The sequence below is a fragment of the Typopeltis vanoorti genome, chromosome 17 (genome assembly GCF_054136105.1).
Source record: "Typopeltis vanoorti isolate ZY-2024b chromosome 17, IOZ_Tvanoo_1.0, whole genome shotgun sequence".
Taxonomy (NCBI): domain Eukaryota; kingdom Metazoa; phylum Arthropoda; class Arachnida; order Uropygi; family Thelyphonidae; genus Typopeltis; species Typopeltis vanoorti.
In genome coordinates, this window is record NC_143565.1 from 62,078,661 (window position 1) to 62,106,340 (window position 27,680).

General features: G+C 36.0%; 1 protein-coding gene across 1 annotated transcript in view; it reads left to right on the top strand.

Annotated features, from left to right (window-relative positions):
- The window catches only part of LOC150097439 (inactive hydroxysteroid dehydrogenase-like protein 1), a 184,196-nt gene that overhangs the window by 137,874 nt on the left and 18,642 nt on the right, over positions 1 to 27,680 (top strand). Inside the window, exon 6 of the mRNA XM_090406724.1 lies at positions 15,207 to 15,288. Coding sequence (XP_090262850.1) covers positions 15,207 to 15,288 — 82 coding nt within the window. The remainder of the gene's footprint in view (positions 1 to 15,206; positions 15,289 to 27,680) is intronic.

Consider the following 27,680-nt stretch of genomic DNA (forward strand, 5'->3'; position numbering starts at 1 on the left):
ACCTCCCTATTGAATATAATCCTACCAGCTCTCAGATTAGAACTCTCCACAGACTCCTTAAGAATGTCACTTCTTGGCCTGTGGAAGTCACTAACAAACTAAAACCTTATAACCCTAGACCCCCCCCCCCCGATTATATAGACTCCCAAAAATACATAAACAAATTGTGCTAATACATTCCATAGTGGATGGCATTGATTCCCCCAGATATAAATATTAGTCAAACATTTAGCCAAAACGCTTACACACTATACTGGCAACACGCCATCACACATAAAAAAAAAATAAAAAATAAAAAAAAAAAAAAAAAAACTTGTCCCACTTTAAAGCCAGTATAGAAAACCTCTCCTCCAACACAGTGACATAATGGTCAGTTTTGACGTCTCCTCCCTGTTCACTAATATCCCACTCAAAGAAACCCTAGAGCTCATTCAAGCCAAGTTTCCTCCTGATATCTCAGCCCTATTCAGTTCACAATGAACTCGGGCTATTTCGTTTGGCAAGAAAAATTCTACAAACAGAGGGGACATCCATTGTTTCACGACTTTCCCCATCCTTGGCCAATTTCTTTATTTAGACCTTTGAAGAGAAAGCCTTAAAAGAAATCTGTATCTGAGCCGTGTGGCCAAAAAGCGAACACATCATCCACAAAAACCCACTATTTTTCTTCGATACGTGGATGATGTGTTCGCTTTTTGGCCACATGGCTCAGATACACTCCACTCCTTCCTAACACACTTAAACAACCAACACCCCAGAGTCCAGTTCCTCTTAGAAAAAGAGGGAAAACAACACCCTCTTCTTCCTAGACACTTTAATCACTCACCAGCTTGATAGATCTTTGGTTTTCTCTGTTTACAGAAAACCCACCCATACAGGCAGATACATTCACCAGCACCCCCCCCCCCTCACAACAATACCGGGCTATAAAAACACTATATAACAGGTCAAAATTAATCTGCTTAGATGACGATGCCCTAACCACTGAACTAAACCACATCCTCACTTTCTACAAAAAAATACTGAAACCAGTAAACCACAACCCCACTCCCCCCTCCACAATAAAGATTACACCAAATCTATCACCATCCCCTACATCCAGGGCACCTCTAAGAAAATAACCAATATCCTCAAAAAATATGACCAGACTTCTTGATATAGACAATATAAAAAGTTGGCATCCCATATCTGCTATACCGAAGACCAACCACTTCCCCCAGACCTACCTGGTGTATACCAGGTCCCTTGCAGCTGCAAATTGTCCTATTATGGCCAAACAGGCAGGACAGCAAATATCAGGATTTCAGAACACAAAGACATCCAGTTTCACTAGTACAGCTACTCTGGGCTGGCGGACCATGCCTTAGATACCCCCCATAGAATTAGTTGGAAGAAAACTAAAATAATGCACTGCAGCAAGTTTAAGTACAGAAGATTATTCAAGTAATCATCAGCAGCTCTAAAAAAAAACGATCCAAACCTCAACAAATCTGGGTGCATGAAACTATCCCAAATTTGGGAGACTTACATTATGAGAACTTCTGCCCAACGGCCAAGACAGCCAAATTAGCCTGCCAGATTGCACCATTAGGACTTTAGGAACAATATTAGTTTCTTGCCTTCTTCCTCATTTGCTTTTGTTAGTGCCTGCATGCACGTACCATATTTTTATGTTCCTGAAGATGGCAATGTGATGTTGCCGAAATATTGAAGTTATTCGTTAAAGTTGTGTTAATTAATATCCTTTATATGCATTGTTAATTCCGTAAGCTAATTACCAGTTATCTATATTCGTACTATAATATTTGAATCTTTTTCTTCTTCTGCAGCTTCTCCCACTTAAGTGGGGTCATTGTTTGTTATGAGTCTCCTCCAACCTTCCTGTCTTGGGCTGTCACCACATCCAAGTTCTTCATCTTCAAGTCCTCTTTTACCAGCTCCCCTCTATCTCTTCTTTGGCCGCCCACGTTTCCGCCTTCCTTGCACATCCATCTGCATGACCCTTCTTCCCACATATTCGTCCTCCCTCCTCATCACATGACCAAACCATCTCAACCTTGCCTCCTGTATTTTCGCTCCTAAGTTCGTAACTTTCACTGTTCCCCTGACATAGTCATTTCTCAGATGATCCTTTCTGATCACACCGCACATCCACCTAAGTATTCTCATCTCTGCTACTTCCATCCTGCTAATGTTATTTTTCCTCAGGGCCACAGTTTCTATAGCATATGTCATAGCTGGCCTCACTACTGTCCTATAAATTTTGCCTTTCAGATTGATCGGCACCCTCTTATCGCATAACACTCCAGCCATCTCCCTCCAGTTCCTCCAACCCGCTTGTATCCTGCATCCCACTTCCTTCTCGGCTCCTCCATCTTCTTCCACTGTTGAACCTAAGTATCTAAAGTCTCTCACCTTCCTGATGACATTTCCTTCCAGCTCCAGATCTGTCTCCTGGCCACCGCCCACTGTGCAACACATACTCTGTCTTACTTCTGCTCAGTCTCATACCTCTCTCTTCCAGTACTTTTCTCCATCTTTCCGGTTTAGTTTCCGCTTCTCTTGAATCTACACACAGCAAGATGTCATCTGCATACAACATTGTCCAAGGTGCATCTTCTCTCACCTCCTCTGTTACCACCTCCTTCACAATATTAAACAGAAACGGACTTAATGCTGACCTTGATGCAAGCCAACTGTTACTTGAAAACTTTCTGTCTGTCACAGACAGGTCCGAACACTTGTCTTCACATTTCTGTACATTTCCCGCACCAACCTGACATATTTCTCCGGCACCTTCTTCTCCCTCAGACACCTCCAGACTTCTTGCCTTGGCTCTCTATCATATGCTTTCTCCAGATCAATAAATACCAGATGTAGCTCCCTTTGTTTCTCTCGATATTTTTCCATCATCTTTCGTAACCCAAAGATAGCATCTGTTGTTGATCTACCAGGCATGAGGCCAAATTGTTCCTTTGCAATCTCCACCTCCTTCCTCAATCTACCATCAAGAACCCTTTCTAGGATCTTCATTGTGTGGGACATCAACTTTATTCCTCTGTAATTTTTACAGTCTTGTGCATCCCCTTTACCCTTGTAGATGGGAACAAGAGTACTCTCCCTCCATTCCTCGGGTATATTTTCCTGTTGGCAAACTTTCATGAACAGGTCCCACGGCAGGTCAATTCCGTCTTCCCCCAGTGCCTTCCATGCCTCCACTGGAATTCTGTCGGGGCCCACCGCTTTTCCATTCCTCATCCTCTTCATGGCCTCCGTCACTTCCATTCTACTGATGTTCTGCACCATCTCCTCTGTGAGTCCTTGCATTTTCCTCATTCAAAAGTCCCTCAAAGTATATTTTCCATCTGTTTCTTATGTCCACGTCCCTCCATAATACTCTTCCTTCAGCATCTTTGATCTGCCTCACATGTAAGATGTCCTTAGCTGCTTTATTTCTACATTTCGCTAGTTGGTAAATTTTTCTCTGTCCTTCCTTTGTTTCTAATTGATCATACAGATCTTGATATGCCATGGCCTTTGCCTGTGCCATAATATTTGAATGGTAAGGATAAATCACATGGATTCATTTCTGATTAGCACAGCATACATGATTATCTATAGTTTAATAACTTGTTTCCTTTGATGTACCCTCAAAGGATGTATAGACTCTGATAACAGTTCCTGTAATTAGTCTTATTTATCAAGACTCCAGTATTATGAGATCTTAGGTTTGTCTTCTCAGACACTTGCATCAATATTTCCATAGTTGTAGTGATTCATGTTGAAATTTCTAGAATAAACTACCTAGAAACAGGAATGAAATAAGTAATTTAATAACCAAATTAAATATTTACAACCTGGTGTTTTTGCCATCTCAAGCTAGCATAAGGCTCTTTGAAGTTGTATGCTCAGTGAAGATTAAAATTACCTCTTCAAAGTGCCTTTGATAATGCTGGTTTGAGATGGCAAAAACATCAGGTTGTAAATATTTAATTTAGTTATTAAATTTATTTCATTCCTCTTGCCACATAGTTTATTCAAGAAATTATAATAACTGCATCATCATCTTAAATGTTGGTCTTCCTCTGCATAATTTTTTTCTGTCATCATCATAATCAATCCTTATTCATCCACTGCTGGATGATGATCTCCGTATTTTTCCACTTTTCTTTGTCTCTGGCCCAGAAGCTCCAGTCAGTTCTTATTGACTGATGTAGTTCATCTCTCCACCTTGTTCATGGTCTGCCATGTCTTCTTGAACTTTCTTTTACTTGCCATTCTGTACAAATTATTTTCCAGTGGTTGTCTCCCAGTCTTGCAACATGTCCTTCCAATCTGCATTTTTTTAACCCTGTTTTTTTTCTGATATCTATGTTTTTTACTTTAGATAAAGTAAAACTATCTAACATAATTAACTAAAATATCTAACATTGATCTTTCTATGTTTCTCTGTGCAGCTCCTAATTTATTTTCCAATCTTCTTGTGATGCTCCAAGTTTCTGCTCCATATATCATAGCTGGTATGATGCATTGTGCATATGCTTTTCTTTTTAGACAGATAGGTATGTTTTCTTTAAAAATTTTATTGTATTTTCCAAATTGTCTCCATCCTTGATTTATTCTTTATTTTATTTCATGTCTAATCTATGTTAATTATTTGACCTAAATATTTGAATTTAGTTACATTTTTATATTTCTCTGTAATTTATTTCTATCTTTTGGTTGTAGTTTATATTTTATTGTACATTATTTTAGTTTTATCAGTATTTACGTTAAGACCAGACTTGTTGCTTTCTGTACTTAATTCTTTAATCACTTCTTTGCAAAGGCATTTGACAGAATACCACATGAAACACTGTTATGCAAATTAGAATAAATGGGGATGGATATGACACCAGTTAAATGGATAAGAGGGTAGCTGCTGGACAGATATCAAAGCGGTATATGAAGGGGCAGCATCAAGGCAAAAACCGGTGACTAGTGGTGTGCCACAAGGTTCAGTGCTGGAACCATTGCTGTTTAATTTGTAGATAAATGATATAGAAAATAACCAGAAAAGAAATATTCAGTTGTTTGCTGATTATGGGAAATTAAGAGTAATAGTTAATGAAGGTGATGTGGAGAGCTTGCAGGAAGATTTAAATAGGCTGTAAGTTATGGGCAAAAGTGAATGGGTGTCAGTTTAATGTTGAGAAATGCAAAGTTATGCACTTTGGGTTAAATAGATTGCAAGCTGTTTATCACATGGATGGCATTATACTCCAGGAAATAGATAAAGCTAGAAATTCAGGAGTGGTGGTAGACAGAAAATTAAAATTTTAGAGGACATATTACTAAGGTTGCTAAGGTAGCACATAAGATTACTTGGCTAGTAAAGAACACATCAAGTAGAGATAAGGAAGTTGTTATTCATCTTTATAAGGCTTTGATACGCCGACATCTGAATTACTGTGCTCAAGTCCCTTAGTTTCTTGGGGATATGGAAAGGTGGAGAGGATTCAGAGGCTATGACCAAGATGGTGAGTGGCATGTGGAATATGCCTTATGTGGATAGATTAAAGGTGTGTGGATTGCAGAAGTTGATTGATAGGAGAAAAAGAAGGGATATGATGGAAACATTTAAGTTGCTTAAAGATTTTTATAGGATATATACAGGGGAAATAATAAATTTAGTTTTAATCCTTTATCCAAGTGTCTGCAAACAAAGTTTGCACCTGAAAGTATCTTCAGGACTGGGGTAAAGTGGTACAACACTGGGCAACTCCTTGCAAAGGGGGAGCAAGCTACCAACACTCCTATCTCAGTATCTCCCATAATACAAAACACATCTCCTTGCGGCGGATATGTATAATATTATGCATTAAGGGAAGGGCCACTACCCAGACTAGTTTAGACTTTTATTGAGGTCTCTTCAGTGGGAGCCAGGCCCAAGTGGAGATGCCAAGGAAGAAGCATTAGCAAGGTCATCTCCTCCTATATTTTGCATTATGGGAGATACTGAGATAGGAGTGTTGGTATCTTGCTCCACCTTTGCAAGGAGTTGCCCGGTGTTGTACCACTTTACCCCAGTCCTGAAGATACTTTCAGGTGCAAACTTTGTTTGCACACACTTGGATAAAGGATTAAAACTAAATTTATTATAGTCTGACCAAGTGAAAAATAAACTTTCAACATACAAGGGAAATATTTCAGCATATGGCTAGAGCAGTGATTCTTAATCTTTTTACTGGCCCACACCCCAGTAAACTTCAATTTACATTCTCGCTCCCTTTTGAAAAATGCAATTTTATTTGTTAGAAGAGAAAATTTATTCCAAAACAATTTGTTGAAAAATACATATTTATCAACATAAAATTAAAATAACATCAATTTTTAGTGACTAATTTGTTGTTGCTTTTTCATAATATTTTGAAAGCGAGGTTCCTTTTTTGAAAGGGCTACGCGCCTATCATCACTTGCATTTAAGTGATTTTGGGTTTTTGTTTTTATGTACAAAAGTGATAAATCCCATTTTGCAAAGATAAATAGCAAATAGCAAATGGGGGTGCTTAAGGGTCAAAGCTGTATAACTGAGAGGAGACCTCCACATAGCCTTTAAAGGAATGCGGAGAACCGACCAGGGCTTCTGACCTAATGTCCAATCCTCACCTTCTCGTGGTGCACCCTGTTGGGTATCTACTTTGATACTGAACGAACGAGGATGGGCTGGCAATTTGGGATTTAGCCGACCAAATTGTATTCTTATTGGTTAAACCAAAATAAAAAATGATGGTACAACATGACAAAATTTCATGCCGGCTGGGGCGTCGCCCGGTTAAACAAGGCCCCCGTTGTTTTCGCCAGGGAACCAGGGCGAACAGCGAAAAGTCAGCTACTGGAACAAATCTGAAAACAAACCCCAACTCAACATCACCAGAGTTAAAGATCGGTACTATCAACGTAAGAAGCCTGAATGGCAAAGAAATGGAGCTAGCTGAGGAATTAGATAAGTACCAGATCGACATAATAGGGGTGACTGAAACAAAAAAGACCAAAACTGGTGAGATCTTTCTGAGCAATAAATACAAAATGTTATATTCAGGCAATGACAATCAAGGAAAAGAAGGAGTAGCCATAGTATTCAACACAAAATACGAGGCTAATCTTCTTGAATGGCAGTCAGTCTCAAGTAGAGTAATGTGGGCAAATATGAGAATGGGGAACTGGACAATGAGACTTATTTGTGCCTATGGTCCCACAGAAGGTTCTACTAAGGTAGAAGTGGAGGAATTTTTTGAGGCTTTAGAAAAAGCAACTGACACAATGAAAAAGGAAAAGTTGGTCCTTGTTGGGGATCTAAATAGTAGAGTAGGAAATGATTGTGAGACATACAAAAATATTTTGGGAAAATTTGGAGAAAAGAGCAAAGCTAATAATAATGGCAAATATCTGTTGGATTTCTGCTCTGGACATGGACTGGTTATTACTAACACCATGTTCCAACATAAAAATGTGCACAAATTCACATGGAGAGAAGAGGCTAGGAATAAGAAAAGTCTCATTGACTATGTTATTGTTGATAGTGATGTTTTCTCCCTGGTGCAGGACACCAGAGTGTACAGAGGATTTGAAATTGGAAGTGATCACTATTTAGTCTTGAGCAGGATAAAATTGAATTTCATATTGAAAAGAATAACATGTAAGAAAGTTTTAAAGCGAATAAAAGTTGAGCAGCTCTCAGATGTGAACTGTAGACTAAAATACAGAAATATTATTGAAAAGAAAATGAAAGAGTTTGAGAACAGGAATCAAACCTTGGAGATTCAGTGGCAAACTCTGAAGGAAACATTGATTGATTCTGCCAGAGAGGCATGTGGTGAGGTTGTGTGCAAGGATAAAAAAATTAGAACTCCCTGGTGGACACAGGAAGTCAAAGAGGCAGTGAAGGAAAAGAAGAAAGCATATCAAAAGTTCCTGGCAAATAAGTCAGCTTTTACTCTTACAGAATACAGAGACAAATGTAAGAAAGCTAAACAGTGTGTAAAACTAGCTAAACAAAAGTCATGGGAGGACTTTGGCAAGAATATAGAAAATAAATATCAAGAAGGTGGCAAAATATTCTGGAGGTTGTTGAAGAAGCTTAGGAATGGAGGAAAGAGTGCTGTAAAAGGAATTAGAGATGATAAAGGTGAAATGAAAACAGGAGAAAAAGATATCCTTGAAGTATGGAGTAATTACTTTGAAAAACTGCTAAATGAAACAAGCAGTGATGACAGCACAGTGGTAAAAAACACTGACCAGGCATGCAGTCAGGAATACATATCCATACTTGAAGTAGAAAAAGCCATCAAAGGCTTGAAATGTGGAAAGGCAGCAGGAGTAGATGATATTCGACCAGAAATGCTGAAGTATGGTGGTATAAGAGTCTTACAGTGGCTGCACTGCATAGTTCAGAAAGCCTGGACAGAGGGACGAATTCCCGATGATTGGAGTAGAGCTCTCATAGTACCCATATATAAAAAGGGAAATAAAACTGAATGTGAGAATTACAGAGGTATTTCCCTACTGAGTGTTCCTGGCAAGATCTATGCAAGTATACTTGAGAAACGGTTGAGAAAAATTGTGGAAGAAAAGCTTGGTGAAGAACAAGCTGGATTCAGGCCAAATAGAGGCTGTCAGGATCAGATCTTCACTTTACGACAAATAGTCGAGAAAGCATGGGAATATAACAAAGATCTGTATTTAAGTTTTGTCGATTTGGAAAAGGCATATGACAAGGTGCCAAGAGAGAAGCTATTCAATACGCTGCAGTTATATGGTGTCAATGGGGCATTATATCAAGCAATACTTAGTCTTTATTTGAGTTGCAAGTCAGCAGTTAGAATTGAAGGAAGTACAGGAAGATGGTTTAATGTTAAATCTGGTGTGAGACAAGGATGTACATTATCCCCTCTGTTATTCATTATCTATATGGATCACATTATGAAGGAATGTGGTATTCAACCTGATATCAAAATTGGAGATGTTAATGTCAGCTCTTTGCTTTATGCGGATGATGTTATACTTCTAAATAAATCCGCTACAAGTCTGGAAGATTCTCTGACTAAATTGAATAGCTGTTGTAATAGATATGGTATGAAGGTCAGCAATAAAAAGACAAAGACAATGAAAATAGGCAGAATCATTGAAAATGTCAACTGTGTTGTGAATGGAGAACCTGTGGAACAAGTAAAACATTTCAGCTACTTAGGCACAATTTTTACTGAAGATGGTAAACTAAATATAGAAATAGACAACAGAATCAGCAAAGCTGGTATCGTGGGAAGTCAATTGAATAAATTCATATGGAATAAGAAAGAAATTAGTCGGAACACTAAATTAGCTGTATACAAGACAGTGTTCAAACCAATTTTAACTTATGGATCTGAGAGCTGGGTCAGAAGTAAAACACTTGACCAAAGACTAGAGACCGCAGATATGAGAGTCCTGAGAAAGATTATAGGCATGAACAGATGGCATCAATGGCAATATCATATTAAAAATGAGGATATTAGGAAAGAACTTGACATTGTCAGCATCCAGGAATGCGTTAGCAGAGCTAATCTCAGATGGTATGGTCACTTAAATAGAATGGGAGAGGAAAGATTAGCAAAACAAGTGTTCTCTGCCAGGTTGGCAGGAAAACGACCCAGAGGAAGACCAAGATATAGGTGGATTGATACGGTACAAAGTGCCTTAGACGATAGAAATATAAGATCTGATAATGTTGGAGTCTTGACAAGTAGCAGACTGATTTGGAGGAAAATTGTAGATAGGAAGTTAGTAATGATGTAATTTTTTTCATGTAGTACTGTCATATCCTGTACACCCCTTGAGGGTACATGACAGGAATTTGATGATGATGATGATGATGATGAAATAGCAAATGGTAGAAGTGTCTGCAATGCTGCCTTCACCAGGTTGTAGAAATGGCTCTGAGTACACCAGAATTGTTCTAAATCAAATTTTTCAAATTCCATTTGAATACGTGCACTGGTTTGCATTTCGATAAGATCATATTTTATTAAATTGCCTTCATTTATAGAATTAAGATCAAAAAGAAATGGATCCAGTATCCACCTATGTGCTTTGCCAATATCTCCTGTGGAAAATTATCCATGAAATGAATCGATCAATTGTTGCAAATGTATTTGTTTCAAGTAAAATTGTGTTTTTTTTTTGTTTTTTTTTTCATATTCCAGAATAATTTCATCAAGCAAGGGAAACTTTGCAAAATTACCATTTTCAACTCAACGTATCCAAATTTTTATTTTTAATAAAAGCAAATAATTTTTCACTAGATGTTATTATGTTCTTACCATACCCTTGCATTGATATATTTAATTCATTTAGGTGAGCGAAAATATCTGCTAAGTAGGCCAATCGAATTACTACATCTCTTCTTTCAAAGTCTTGAACTAAATTATAACTCTGGTTAGTAAGAGACTGAATAATCTTGCACAGTTCAAAAACCCTGCTAAGCATACATCCCCTTGGAGAGCCATCTTATGTCAATGTGATAAAGAAGCACACTACAGTTAGCACAGATTTCTTCGCAAAAAGCACGAAAGACACGATTGATTAAGCACCCATCCTCGATTATAATTTACTATTTTTACCGCTGTTTAATGCCAAATAGGAAACAAAAAAATACAAAACAAATATAGGTAAATTTGGCAAAGATACATGTAATCAAAATGGTCGCAGATTGTGCGATTTTCTCATTTATAATAATATGAGAATAATGAATTCAATGTTTAAACACAAGGAAATAAGTAAATATACTTGGTCAGCCAGAGGATACAAATCAGTAATTGACTACGTTATTACAAATTTTAAATTAGTGGAGTTAATTTTAGATGTAACAGCATATCAAGGCTTTGAATTAAACTCTGATCATTATATGGTATCAGCAAAAATTCGTTTTAAACCAAAGTGGCTAAAAACACATAGAATTGAAAATTCTTACCAGCCAAGTTACAAAATTTCTTCATTACAGGATCCTCAAGTTAGACAACAATATCAAAAATGCACAAACTTAAAAACAGAAACCACACATGAATCAAGTGACAGAAGATGAATGGGAAAATTTGAAAGAAATTCTCACAAAAGCAGCAACAGAAAAACCTTAGGAATAAAGCACAAATGGATTAGAAAAAAGAGGACTATGACACTGGAACAAAGAAATAGAAAATATAATAAAAACTAAAAAGGACAGTTACCAGGAATGGCTAAATTCCAAAACAGTAGAAGCAGAAATAGAGTATAAAAGAAATAGTGCAATTGCAAAATGAGAAGTAAGGAAAAAACATAGAGAAAGATGGAACAATTTCGTAACAAAACTAGAAAAGGATTTATTTAAGCCACAACCCAAAACCTATAAAGTAATAAAATACATGAATAAAGAAATAAAAGAAAAGATAAAAATACAAACAATAGATTTTGAAAAATGGGTGACCTATTTCCAAAATCTCTGGACAGATGAGAACAATAAAATAAAATTTTATAAGACAAAGAATGACCTAATAGAAAATATCACAATGTTAGAACTGAAAAATAGGAAAACACCAGGAGAAGACTATATAAATATAGAACTATACAAAAATGCAGGTGAAAAGTTTAGTGAAAGACTTCTGAAATTTTTTAATATGGTTTGGATGTCTGGAAAAATCCTTAACTCTTGGAAAAAAGCATTGGTTATCCCAATCTATAAAAAAGGAAATAAAGACGATTGCAATTATAGGGGAATTAGCCTGCTGAATACAGGATATAAAATATATGCAGGAATATTAAAAGAGAAACTAAGCAGTATTGTAGAAGACAAATTACTAGAAGAACAAAATGGTTTCCGAAAAGGCCGATCCTGCATAAATCCAATTTTTACTCCAAAATTATTAATAGAAAAGAGAATTTCAAAAAGAAACACACGTGGCCTTTATTGATTATGAAAAAGCTTTTGACAAAATTAGTAGACAAAAATTGTTTAAAATATTAACCGATTTAAACATACCAAACCAACTTTTACAATCTATTCAAGAAATATATACAGGAAATAAAATAGCAGTTAAATTGGAACACATCTCAGAATGGAAAGATATATCAAGAGGAGTATGACAAGGATGTACCCTCTCACCTCTGCTTTTCAATATATATATATAAATGAAATATTAGCAATCTGGAAACAGCATAACCCATTTGGTATACAAATGACTCTGCAAATGAAGATACACTACTATTTGCAGATGATCAAATAGTATTAGCTACATCAGAAGATGACTTACAAAGATCATTAAATGATATCTCAACGCAATATGATATGACAATATCTAAAGAAAAAACAAAAATAATGGCATTCAAAGGAGAAAACCCAATAAGAAGTAAAATAGTGACAGATAATAAAATACTAGAACAAGTAAACACTTTCAGATACTCGGATGTGATCTATCATACTAAGAAGAAAGACATACACTAAAATATCAAACTTTGTCAAAGTAAATGGCATAATAAATAATATATTTAAGCCATCCCTAGTACAAAAACATGCTAGAATCAGACTATATAATGTCTTGTCAAAACCAGCTCTACTATACGAAAGCGAAACATGGACCATGAAAAGGAAAGATGTAAAACGAATTCAAACAGCAGAAATGAAGTTCCTCGGAAAAACAGCCGGATATACCAAGTGGTACTACAAAACAAATGAAGAAATCTTACAATCCCTGAAAATAAAACCAATTAATTACTACATAAGATAGTATAAACAAAAATGGCTAGAACATTTAAATCGAATGGACAACAGCAGACTACTAAAAATATTATACAGATACAAAATAAGTGGAAAAAGAAGAATCGGAAGACCAAGAAAGATGCCATGTGACCGGAACAGGACACTTGGCCTAAATTCCATGTTAAGAAGAAGAAGAAGACTGCTGTAGCTAAATATTTTTTAAGTTCTCTGACAAAGTCTTTAATGCAAGTGCATGGCTGTGCAACATGCAATGTGTTATTGCAACTTGCGGTACTTTTTTGATATAGGCAAAAAAAACGGAATTTTTGACTAACATTAGGCAAAATAGTGCGATGTCATCTGCAAATCTTAAATTGCTTAAATATTGACTATTTAAACTTATCCCCCCCCCCCGAATCTTTAAATCTTGTAGGCAAGCATTGAATATTATTGTAACTGTTTTTGTAGTCTTTCCTCTCCCATTCTGTTTAAGCAGCCATAGCACCTTACATTTAGCTGTGCTCACATATTCTGGAATCCTCACGATGTTATGTCCCTTTCATATGTCTTCATTTGAATTTGTATAATCCATTGTTCAAATCCTAAAAGTTAAAATTGGTTTTAAGTGTCTTGTATATTGCTAGTAAAGCATTTTTGGCTAATTTCTTTTTCCATATAAATTATTTCATTTTGATCCTCACCGTGCAAAGCTTACTTTGCAAGTTCTGTTTTTCTGTTTCAATATTAAATTTTCTATTTTCATTAAAAAATTGTGCCTAATTAGTTGAAATATTTTTATTTATCATAAAGTTCCTTGGGTTGTTTTCTACGTTTCTGCTTATATTCAGATTCTTTTTATTGCTGACATTTTTGTCAAATTTGCTATGGAAATTATTAGTACTAGTCTACAGAATTCTTTAATTCTGTAGACTAGTACTAGATTTATTTCGGAGTATGCTGTCTAAATAAAGTAAAGAGCTGAGTTGCCAAAATACACTTTGATATCTTCGATTCGCATGATAATGCAAGGAGAAGAGTGAATATTTATTCACAGACCATATATTTCAAACCAAAAATTAGACCATCATCAGTGGCAAATAGCAGTGGAATGAAAAGTGGAACACGAACAGTGGGTTGATTTGAAACAGTGAGCTACCTGATGTTATGCATGAAATGATGCAAAGTTATAACTGAGGGAAATTGTGTTATTAACTGTATTGTTAATTAAAACTAATGATATATAATTAAAATAAGACCCATATCTTTGATGGCGAGAGGCAGTTGTTCCAATTAAAGTTCAAATTAAGTAAGGCTTCAGTGATTTCTTTAAATAAACTTTCTTGCATCTAAGTTCCTTGTTACTATTACTTGTTCCTTCATACTTTTGTCAAACTGGACATTCAGTTGAAAAAAGAATACAACAACATCAGTCTTATATCATCAATAACAAATTTGATAAATCTGTCCTTCCTGAACATGGAACAGATACAGATAAGATCCTATGATCTGAAATATGCTTACTACATCATTGTCACCGTACATTTGAATGTTTATTTAAAGAAAGCGGCAAAGCCTTACTTCATCTAAAATTTTTTAGTTAATTACTAACCAAGAAAAAGAAAACTGTTTTTTTTTGTTATGGCTTTGTGTTGCTTCCTGTATAATATTATATGGCTTTCACTGTTTCAAATCAATCCATTGTTTGCATTCTACCTTGTATGAACTACTGTTTGCCACTGGTGGCCAGTAATTTTCAGGTCAAAATTGGCCAGTAAATAAATAATATTCACTCCTCTCCTTATGTTATCACATGAATTGAAAATAATTCATGTGAAATTCAAATGAACTGCATAATCTGCTGGGTTTTTTTCTTCATTATATGATTGATATGAAGGAAGTGCATACATTAGTCTTACATCTGCTTTATATAAATCCTTTATATTCTATACAAAAATGTTCTTTGATAATGGTTATAATTACTGCATTTGTTATTATGTAAAAATTTGTTTCTGAAACTTTTTGGAACTGTAAAATATATTTTTCGTGGGACCATCATCATACAATCTTCCTATACCAAAAAAGAGGGGAAAAAAAATTTGAGAAATTCTACTACTGTTTGAATGAATTATTTATGACCAGCTACTAAGAAAAGCATTCTTTCTGAGGATTTATATGAGGGCCTCTGAGGGTTTATGTAAGAATTTACCAGAAGCTGTCATATGCAGCATATGACAGCTTCTGGTAAATTCCTTACGCGGTAGAGAAAATAATTCAATCTTTATGCGGTAATACTTTGATTTTCCTAAGTATATACAGTTTACTCAGTTAAATTAGTTTGTTAAAATGTAAATATAGAATTTATGCAGAAGATAAAGAAGTGGGAACAACTTTTTACTAGGTAATATTTCATATGTAATATATAAATTTCAGAAACAAACTTTTGTACTTTTGTATTTTTAAGGAAAAAAGGAATTGTTGTGAACATGTCTTCCATATCTTCATTTTATCCATTGCCTCTTATGGCAGTATACTCAGCTTCAAAGGTAATCCATGCTTATTATTATTTGTGTGTGTGTTTAAGCTGTAATATGCATTCCAAAGTAATCCTTTATATTCTATACAAAAATGTTCTTTGATAATGGTTATAATTACTGCATTTGTTATTATGTAAAAATTTGTTTCTCCAACTTTTTGGGACTGTAAAATATATTTTTCATGGGACCCTCATGAAAATTTCATTAAATTAAATTACAAAAATGACCAATTATTATTTTCCTGTGATGAGCTCCTTTCCTGTGATTGACCTCCTGTGATGAGTCATGACTCATCACAGGAGGTCAACTCAAAGTCATCATCAAATTCCTGACATGTACCCTCAAGGGGTTTACAGGATATGATAGTACTACATGAAAAATTTACATCATTGCTAACTTCCTATCTACAATTTTCCTCCAAATCAGTCTGTTACTTGTCAAGACTCCACTATTATCATTAACAGATCTTATATTTCTATCGTCTAAGGCACATTGTACAGTATCAATCCACCTATATCTTGGTCTTCCTCTGGGTCATTTCTCTGCCAACCTGGCAGAGAACACTTGTTTTGCTAATCTTTCCTCGCCTATTCTCTTCAAGTGACCATACCACCTGAGATTAGCTCAGCTAACGCATTCCTGGATGTTGACAATGTCAAGTTCTTTCCTAATATCATTGTTTTTAATATGAAATTGCCATTGATGCCATCTGTTCATGCCTCTAATCTTTCTCAGGACTCGCATATCTGCAGTCTTTGGTCAAGTGTTTTACTTTGACCCAGCTCTCAGATCCATAAGTTAAAACTAGTTTGAACACTGTCTAGTATACAGCTAATTTAGTGTGTTCCGACTAATATCTCTCTTATTCCATATGAATTTATTCAATTGACTTCCTACCATACCAGCTTTGTTAATTCTGTTGTCTATTTCCATATTTAATTTACCATCTTCAGTAAGAATCGTGCCCAAGTATCTGAAATGTTTTACTTGTTCCACAGGTTCCCCGTTCACAATACAGTTGGCATTTTCAACGACTCTACTTATTTTCATTGTCTTTGTCTTTTTAATGCTGACCTTCATACCATATCTTTACAACAGTTATTCAATTTAGTCAGGGAATCTTGCAAACTTGTAGTGGATTTATTTTTGAAGTATAACATCGTCTGCATAAAGCAAAGAGCTGACATTAACATCTCCAATTCTGATATCATGTTTAATACCACTTTCCTTCATAATGTGATCAATATAGATAATGAATAACAGAGAGGGTAATGTACATCCTTGTCTCACACCAGATTTAACATTAAACCATCTTCCTGTACTTCCTTCAATTCTAACTGCTGACTTACAACTCAAATACAGACTAAATATTGCTTGATATAATGCCCCATCGACACCATATAACTGTAGCGTATTGAATAGCTTCTCTCTCTTGGCACCTTGTCATATGCCTTTTCCAAATCGACAAAACTTAAATGCAGATCATTGTTATATTCCCATGCTTTCTCGACTATTTGTCGTAAAGTGAAGATCTAATCCTGACAGGCTCTGTTTGGCCCGAATCCAGCGTGTTCTTCAACCACCTTTTTCTTCCACAATTCTTCTCAACCGTTTCTCAAGTATACTTGCATAGATCTTGCCAGGAACACTCAGTAGGAAAATACCTCTGTAATTGTCACATTCAGTTTTATTTCCCTTTTTATATATGGCTACTATTAGAGCTCTACTCGAATCATCGGGAATTCGTCGCTCTGTCCAGGCTTTCTGAACTATATAGTGCAGCCACTGTAAGACTTTTATACCACCATACTTCAGCATTTCTGGTTGAATATCATCTACTCCTGCTGCCTTTCCACATTTTCAAGCCTTACATGGCTTTTTCTACATCAAGTATGGATATGGGAGTGCTTAAGGGTCAAAGCTATATAACTGAGAGGAGACCTCCACATAGCCTTTAAAGGAATGCGGAGAACCGACCAGTGCTTCTGACCTAATGTCCAATCCTCACCTTCTCGTAGTGCACCCTGTTGGGTATCTACCTGGATACTGAACGAACGAAGATGGGCTGGCAATTTGGGATTTAGCCGACCAAATTGTATTCTTATTGGCTTAAACCAATATAGAGAATGATGGTACAACATGACAAAATTTTACACTGGATGGGACGTCGCCCTGTTAAACAAAGACCCCTGTTTTCGCCAGGGAACCAGGACGAACAGCGAAAAGTCATTTACTGGAACAAATCTGAAAGCACACCCGAACTCAACATCACCAGAGTTAAAGATCGGTACTATCAACATAAGAACCCTGAATGTCAAAGAAATGGAGCTAGCTGAGGAATTAGATAAGTACCAGATCAACATAATAGGGGTGACTGAAACAAAAAAAGACAAAGTGGCAAAATCTTTCTGAACAATAAATAAAAAATGTTATATTCAGGAAATGACAATCAAGGAAAAGGAGCACCCATAGTATTAAACACAAAATACGAGGCTAATTTTCTTGAATGGCAGGCAGTCTCAAGTAGAGTGATGAGGGCAAATATGAGAATGGGGGATGGGACATAGAGACTTATTTGTGCCTATGGTCCCACAGAAGGTTCTACTAAGGTAGAAGTGGAGGAATTTTTTGATGCTTTTGAAAAAGCAACTGACACAATGAAAAAGGAAAAGTTGGTCCTTGTTGGGGATCTAAATAGCAGAGTAAGAATGATTGTCAGACATACAAATATATTTTGGAAAAATTTGGAGAAAAGAGCAAGCCAATAATAATAGCAAATACCTGTTGGATTTCTGCTCAGGACAAGAACATGGTTATTACTAACACCATGTTCCAACATAAAAATGTGTACAAATTCACATGCAGAAAAGAGGCAAGGAATAAGAAAAGTCTAATCGATTATGTTATAGCTGATAGTGAGGTTTTCTCCCTGGTGCAGGACACCAGAGTGTGCAGATGATTTGAAATTGGAAGCAATCGCTATTTAGTCTTGAGCAGGATAAAATTGAATTTCATATTCAAAAGAATAACATGGAAGAAAGTTTTAAAGCAAATAAAAGTTGAGCAGCTCTCAGATGTGAACTGTAGACTAAAATAAACAAAGATTATTGAAGAAAAAATGAAAGAGTTTGAGGACAGGAACCAAACCTTGGAGATTCAGTGGCAAGCCTTAAAGAAAACCCTGATTGATTCAGCCAGAGAGGCATGTGGTGAGGTTGTGTGCAAGGATAGAAAAATCAGAACTTGATGGTGGACACAGGAAGTTAAAGAGGCAGTGAAGGAAAAGACGAAAGCATATCAAAAGTTCCTGGCAAATAAGTCAGCATGTGCTCTTAGAGAATATAGAGACAAATGTAAGAAAGCTAAACACTGCGTAAAACTAGCTAAACAAAAGTCATGGGAGGACTTTTGCAAGAACATAGAAAGTAAATATCAAGAAGGTGATAAGATATTCTGGAGGTCATTGAAGAAGCTTAGAAATGCAAAAATGAGTGCTGTAAAAGGAGTTAGAGATGATAAAGGTGACATATCCTTGAAGTATGGAGTAATTACTTCGAAAAACTGCTAAATGAAACAAGCAGTGATAGCACAGTGGTAAAAAAACACTCAACAGGCATACAGTCAGGAATACATATCCATATTCGAGTAGAAAAAGCCATCAAAGGCTTGAAATGTGGAAATCTAGCAGGAGTAGATGATATTCGACCAGAAATGCTGAAGTATGGTGGTATAAAAGTCTTACGCTGGCTGCACTGCGTAATTCAGAAAGCCTGGACAGAGGGACGAATTCCAGATGATTGGAGTAGAGCTCTAATAGTACCCATATATAAAAAGGGAAATGAAACTGAATGTGAGAATTACAGAGGTATTTCCCTACTGAGTCTTCCTGGCAAGATCTATGCAGGTATACTTGAGAAACGGTTGAGAAGAATTATGGAAGAAAAGCTTGAAGAATAAGCTAGATTCAGGCCAAATAGAGGCTGTCAGGATGAGATCTTCACTATACGACAAATAGTTGACAAAGCATGGGAATATAACAAAGATCTGTATTTAAGTTTTGTCGATCTGGATAAAGCATATGATAAGGTGCCAAGAGAGAAGCTATTCAATACACTACAATTATGTGATGTCAATGGGGCAGTATATCAAGCAATACTTAGTCTGTATTTGAGTTGTAAGTCAGCAGTTAGAATTGAAGGAAGTACAGGAAGAAGATGGCTTAATGTTAAATCTGGTATGAGACAAGGATGTACATTATTCCCTCTGTTATTCATTAACTATATGGATCACATTATGAAGGAAAGTGGTATTAAACATGATATCAGAATTGGAGATGTTAATGTCAGCTCTTTGCTTTATGCAGACGATGTTATACTTCAAAAATAAATCCACAGCAAGTTTGCAAGATTCCCTGACTAAATTGAATAACTGTTGCAATAGATATATGGTATGAAGGTCAGCATTAAAAAGACAAAGACAATGGAAATAAGTAGAGTTGTTGAAAATGTCAAATGTGTTGTGAACGGGGAAACTGTGGAACAAGTAAAACATTTCGGATACTTGGGCACGAATTTTACTGAAGATGGTAAATTAAATGTGGAAATAGACAACAGAATTAACAAACCTGGTATGGTAGGTAGTCGATTGAATAAATTCATATGGAATAAGAGAGATATTAGTCAGAACCCACTAAATTAGCTGTATACAAGACAGTGTTCAAACCAGTTTTAACTTATGGATCTGAGAGCTGGGTCAAAGTAAAACACTTGACCAAAGACTAGAGACTACAGATATGAGAGTCCTAAGAAAGATTGATGCCATCTGTTCATGCCTCTAATGGCAATTTCATATTAAAAACAATGATATTAGGAAAGAACTTGGCATTGTCGGCATCCAGTAATGCGTTAGCAGAGCTAATCTCAGGTGGTATGGTTACTTAAACAAAATGGGTGAGGAAAGATTAGCAAAACAAGTGTTCTCTGACAGGTTGGCAGGAAAACGACCCAGAGGAAGACCAAGATATAGGTGGATTGATATGGTACAATGTGCCTTAGATGATAGAAATATAAGATTTGATAATGATAATATTGTATTCTTAACAGGCTGATTTGGAGGAAAATTGTAGATAGAAAGTTAGTAATGATCTAAATTTTTCATATAGTACTATCATATCTTGTATATCCCTTGAGGGTGCATATTAGGAATTTGATAAGTATGGATGTGTATTCCTGACTGTATGCCTGTTGAGTGTTTTTTACCACTGTGCTATCACTGCTTATTTTATTTAGAAATTTTTCAAAGTAATTACTCCATACTTCAAGGATATCTTTTTCTCCTATTTGCATGTCACCTTTATCATCTCTAACTCCTTTTACAGATTTCTTTCCTCCATTTCTAAGCTTCAACAACCTCCAGAATATCTTGCCATCTTTTTCTGTGCTCTTCCCAAAGTCCTCCTATGACTTTTGTTTAGCTAGTTTTACAGTGTTTAGCTTCCTTACATTTGTCTCTGTATTCTCTAAGAGCACAAGCTGACTTATTTGCCAGGAACTTTTGATATGCTTTCTTCTTTTCCTTCACTGCCTCTTTAACTTCCTGTGTCCACCATTGAGTTCTGATTTTTCTATCCTTGCACACAACCTCACCACATGCCTCTCTCGCTGAATCAATCAGGTTTTTCTTCAAGGCTTGCCACTGAATCTCCAAGATTTGGTTCCTGTTCTCAAACTCTTTCATTTTTTCTTCAATAATCTTTGTGTATTGTAGTCTACAGTTCACATCTGAGAGCTGCTCAACTTTTATTTGCGTTAAAACTTTCTTCCATGTTATTCTTTTCAATATGAATTCAATTTTATCCTGCTGAAGACTAAATAGTGATTGCTTCCAATTTCAAATCCTCTGTACACTCTGGTGTCCTGCACCAGGGAGAAAACATCACTATCAACTATAACATAGTCAATGAGACTTTTCTTATTCCTTGCCTCTTTTCTCCATGTGAATTTGTGCACATTTTTATGTTGGAACATGGTGTTAGTAATAACCATGTCCATGTCCTGAGCAGAAATCCAAACAGATATTTGCCATTATTATTAGCTTTGCTCTTTTTGCCAAATTTTTTCAAAATATTTTTGTATGTCTGACAATCATTTCCTACTCTGCTATTTAGATCCCCAACAAGGACCAACTTTTCCTTTTTCATTGTGTCAGTTGCTTTTTCTAAAGCATCAAAAAAAATTCCTCCACTTCTACCTTAGTAGAACCTTCTGTTGGACCAGTGGCATAAATAAGTCTCATTGTCCAATTCTCCATTCTTATATTTGCCCTCATCACTCTTCTTGAGACTGCCTGCCATTCAAGAACATTAGCCTCGTATTTTGTGTTGAATACTATGGCTGCTGCTCCTTTTCCTTGGTTGTCATTTCCTGAATATAACATTTTGTATTTATTGTTCAGAAAGATCTTGCCAGTTTTTGTCTTTTTTTGTTTCAGTCACCCCTATTATGTCGATCTGGTACTTATCTAATTCCTGAGCTAGCTCCATTTCTTTGCCATTCAGCGTTCTGATGTTGATAGTACCGATCTTTAACTCTGAGTTGGGTGTGAGCTTTCAGATTTGTTGCAGTAGTTGACTTTTCGCTGTTCGTCCTGGTTCCCTGGCAAAAACAACGGGAGTCTTTGTTTAACAGGGCGACGCCCCATCCAGTATGAAATTTTGTCATGTTGTACCATCATTCTCTATATTGGTTTAAGCCAAGAAGAATATAGTTTGGTCGGCCAAATCCCAACTTGCCAGCCCATCCTCGTTAGTCCAGTATCTAGGTAGATACCCAACAGAGTGCACCTCGAGAAGGTGAGGACTGGACATTAGGTCAGAAGCCCTGGTTGGTTCTCTGCATTCCTTTAAAGGCTATGTGGAGGTCTCCTCTCAGTTATACAGTTTTGAACCTGAAGCACCCCAACACAAAGTCTATCATACGAAACCTTAAAATATACAGTCTGCTTGTTCATCATCCTCTCAGGCAATGCATTCTTCTGTGTTACTACCACTCTCCATGCAAAAACCTTGCTTATCTTTTTACTCACCATCTCCTTTTTGCAACTTCCAGGGATGGCCTCTTGTCCTTGTTTCTTTCCCTCATTCTACCCCATGTGATAAACCTACTTAGTGTTAATATGATAATAGACTTTGAATAAGGTCTCAATCATCCGCCCCCCCTTTCCTTTTATCCACCAAACTCTACAGTCTGAATGCCCTCGGTTTATGCTCATAATTAACATTGTACAGTCCTGACATTTTTGTTATCCATTTTGGCACCCTCTCCAAGGTTACTTCACCCCCTTCAATTCCCAGTGACCAGATCTGAGCAGAGAAATCCAAATGGATTCTGATCAAAGCTTTATACAATGGGACTAGCACACTTTTATTTCTCGTGGCCAATGTTCTCAAAATTACTGCAATTCTCTGAGATGACTATTAAATTATTTAAGGAATTTACAACGTATACTGGAATACTAATTAAAAGAAACTTTAATAAATACCTCCTATATTTCGGCAATGTCATTGCCATCTTCTGTAGGGCTGAAATTTTCAAGATGCAAACTTCTCAAATTTGGGGCTGTCTCATTCACCCAAATTTGTTGAGGTTTGGAAAGTTTTTTATAGCTGAGGCTGATTCCATGGACAATCTTTCATATTTAAATTTGCTGCAGTGTGTTAACATGGCTTTCTTCCAATGTATTCTGTTGCGGGTATCCAGAGCATGGTCTGCAAGCCCAGAGTGGCTGTATTGGTGAAACCGGATGTAGTCTTTGGATGATTCTCTTCGACATCTCATGCGCTTTGGCAGCAAAAGAATTTGAAAAGATATGACGTCGGCACATCAAAAAATTTGAAAATTTGAAAAAGAATCTACCTCTGAACCTCAACAACCACTCAACACTGTAATCAACCTTTCTTCCATTACTTTGAAGCCTTTGGCATTCAACACACTGGCACATGGCCACAATTTTGCCATAACTCTAAGAAAATACCGGCCAAAGAAATAACGATTCAGATAGAATGTTGTATCCGCAACCTTCCAAACCATATTGCCAACAATATCAGACTAGATATGATGTAGCTGGTGTTCTCACCAAAGCAGACCACCAAAAACCAACCTATCCAAAGGAGAATATAAAGCTCTACAAGAAATGAAGAAAAACAAAGAAACGGTAATCACCCAAGCAGATAAGGGAAATGCCACTGTGGTTCTCAACCAAACTGACTACACAAGTAAGCTTAATGCTTTATTGTTAGATTGGGCTACCTACCTCCCTATTGAGTATAATCCCACCAGTTCCCAAATTAGAACACTCCAAAGGCTCCTTAAGAAGGCCAATTTTTGGCAGCACCCACCCCGAATATATGGACTTCCAAAAATACATAAACAAAATGTGCCATTACGTCCCATAGTGGATGGCACTGATTCCCCCACATACAAATTAGCCAAACATTTAGCCAAAGCACTCGCACACTGTACTAGCAACACACCATCACACATAAAAAATCACTCGGTCCACTTCAAAGCCAGTATAGAAAACCTTTCACTCCAACATACTGACATAATGGTCAGTTTTGATGTTTCCTCCCTATTCACAAATGTCCCACTCAAGGAAACCTTAGATCTCATCCAAGCCAAATTTCCTCCCGATATCTCAGCCCTATTTCAGTTCACAATGAACTCAGGCTATTTGGTTTGGCAAGGAAATTTCTACAAACAAATAGAGGGGACAGCTATGGATTCATCATGCTCCCCAACCCATAGCAAATTTCTTTATGGAGATTTTTGAAGAGAAAACCTTAAAGTCAGCCCACAAAAACCCTGTTTGGCTTTGCACATTGATATGTTTGCTATTTGGCCACATAGCTCAGATACACTCCACTCCTTCTTAACACACTTAAACAACCAACACCCCAGAATCCAGTTCACCTTGGAAAAAGAGGGAAAACAACAGTTTTCCCTCTGCCCCTTTCCTAGACACTCACTCGCCAACCTTAGCTTTCTCTGTTTGCATACAGGCAGATACATTCACCAGCAATCCCCCCCCACACACACCCAACAATATGGGGTTATAAAAACACTATATAACAAGGCAAAATTCATCTGTTCAGATGACAATGCCCTAACCACTGAACTAAACCACATCCTTAACACTTTATTAGCCAATGGCTACAACCCCCAAAAATATTAAAACCAGTTAATCACAGCCCCCCCCTTCCTTCATAACAAAGATTACACTAAATCCATCATTATTCCCTATATCTAGGGCACCTCTGAAAAGTTAACCAAAATCTTAAAAATATGACCTGACTTTGTTACAAACCATATAAGAAATTGGCATCACTTATCTGCTCCACCAAAGACCAGCCACTTCCCCTAGATCTACCTGGGGTATACCAGGTCCCTTGCAGCAGTAAACCGTCCTACTTTGGCCAAACGTCAGGATTTCAGAACACAAAGACTTCCGGTTTCACCAATACAGCCACTCTGGGCTTGCAGACCATGCTCTGGATACCCCCCACAGAAATACATTGGAAGAAAGCCACGTTAATACACTGCAGCAAATTTTAAATATGAAAGATTGTTTATGGAATCAGCCTCAGCTCTAAAAAAAACTTTTTTCAAACATCAACAAATTTGGGTACATGAGACTGCCCCAAATTTGGGAAGCTTGCATCCTAAGAAAATCAGCTCAACATCCAAGAAGATCTAATTTAACCCAGTAGGGAGACACCTTTTAGGACTCTAAGAACAACAGTAGTTTTCTCTCTGCCTCATTTGCTTTTTGTAGTGCCTGCGTACACGTGTCCTAGTTGTATGTTTCCATGAAGATGGCATTGTGACATTGCCAAAATATAGGAGGTATTTATTAAAGTTTCTTTTAATTAATATTCCAGTATACGTTATAAATTCCTTAAATAATTTAATAGTCATGTTACCAACATATAAGCCTATCTACAAGAATTCTTTAAGATGTCTTCACAACCTTAGCAATATGTCCTTGGAACTTCAAATCTCTATCCACAATCACCCAAAGTTCACTTGCTTCCTCTACTTCTGCTTGTATAACTCCAAGACAGTGTGAAGCATCCCATATGTGAATCCCAAATTTTAAAACCTTAAGTTTAGTTGCATTAAACTTGCATTCCCATGCCTTTACCCACCCTTCCAGCTTATTCAAATCCTCTTGACGTGCAAAAACATCAGCACTATTAATAACCCTCCCAAGCTTCACATCATCTGCAAACAACTGAACATCTCCCTGTAGTCCTGTGACAATATCATTGACATAAAGATTGAACAGCAATGTTCAGTCCCAGGAATGAACCTTGTGGAACTCCACTTGTAACCTTCCTACTACTGGATATTGCTCCCCTATATCAGAGAGCTAGCTGATATTTGTCAGCAAGCCAATCATCAATCCATTAACCTGATATCTAAACCTATGATGCAACTTAAAAATCCATTTGTCATGTTGCACCCTGTCAAATGCCTTGGTAAAATCCAAAAAAAAAAAAATGTATTCCTTACCTTCATCCACTGCTCTTGTTACGCTATTGTAAAAAGGAAACCAGATTACTTTAATATGCCCCAGAAGAAGGAAGAGAACAGGATAATATTGATTTTTATAATCAGCTACTAAACATATATAATATAATAAAATAAATAAAAATGATTACATAATTTTAGCAGGAGACTTAAATGCAAGAATTGGAGACACGAAAATTAATAATAATATAGGAATACATGGAGAACACACTCTAAACAGAAATGGTAAAAAATTGATTGACTTTGTAGTTTATAATAACCTAAAAATAATGAATTTCTTCTATAAACATAAAGACATACATAAATATACTTGGGCAGGTAAAAGAGGATGGAAATCAATATTAGATTAATTCATATTAAATGAAAAGACATCAAAATTTTCATTAGATGTTAGAGTTCACAGAGGATATGAAATAAGCAGTGCCCACTTCCTTGTTAAAATAAAATTAAGATTACCACCTAAATGGCTACACGTAACAAGAACAGAAAGAAAAATTGAAACATTTGTTTATAAAACTAGACTATTGAATGATACAAATGTATAATGGCTATATGAACAAAGAATTAACCAATATCTAGATAAAATAAAACAAAAGAAATAAATAAAAATAGAATGGCTTAATATAAATGCATGATACTAAATGCAGCAGCAAATGAAAGCTTAGGAAAGACCAAAAAATTCAATGAAAGAAAAAAAACTGAAGATCTGGGATGATACAATCAAAGAAATAATCAAAAAGAAAAAAGAAGCCTATCACAAATGGTTAAGCAGTAAAAGATTAGAAGATGAAATAGAATATAAAAGAATAAGAGCCATAGCTAAAAGAGAAGTCAGAAAAAGACATAGAGAATCATGGAATAAATTTGTTTCTAATTTAGAACATGATTTATATAAAATAAGACCCAATGTATATAAGATTTTGAAACACCTAAATGCACATACCAAAGGAAACATAAAATTAAACACTGAATTGAAATTAGAAGAATTTCTAAACTACTACACAGAACTGTGGACAGACAAATATTTTAAAAAAGACAACTGGCAAACAATTAATGAAAAGGAAATAACTGAAGAAGAATTAGAAATCAGCCTGAAAGAAACAAAAAACGGAAAATCACCTGGAGAAGATAAACTAGGTTCAGAACTATATAAATATGCAGGAACAACAAGATTCAAAGAAAGACTTATTATTTTTAAATAAAATTTACTCAACTAGTAGCCCCCCAATAGAATGGAAAAAAGCAATTGTGATTCCTATCTTTAAGAAAGGTAATAGAGATGACCCTAAAAACTATAGCGGTATCAGTATACTAAATTCCTGTTACAAAATATATAGCAGAATCTTAAATAACAAACTAATGAAATATTTCGAAAACTTTATTCTAGAGGTACAGAATGGATTTTAGAAAAGGACTATCATGTATAGACCCAGCCTTTTGCCTAAAATTAATAATAGAGAAAAGAAGAGAATATAATTTAGAAACACATATTGCATTTATTGACTTTGGAAAAGCATTTGACAAAGTTAAAAGAAACATTATTTTACATATTAAAAGAAAGACAAATGCCAAATAATATCCTAAAAGCTATCACAAGTATATATGAAAATAATCAAATACAAATAAGATTAAATCACGAGCTATCATATACGAGAGAGATAAACCAAGGGGTCTGATAGGGATGTCCCCTCTCAGCAACTCTTTTTAATATCTACTTAAATGAAATAATAATAAAATGTAGTAAAAATTTACGTCAAGGAATTAAACTTTCACCTACAGTTAACTTAAACACTCTCCTCTTTGCAGACGACC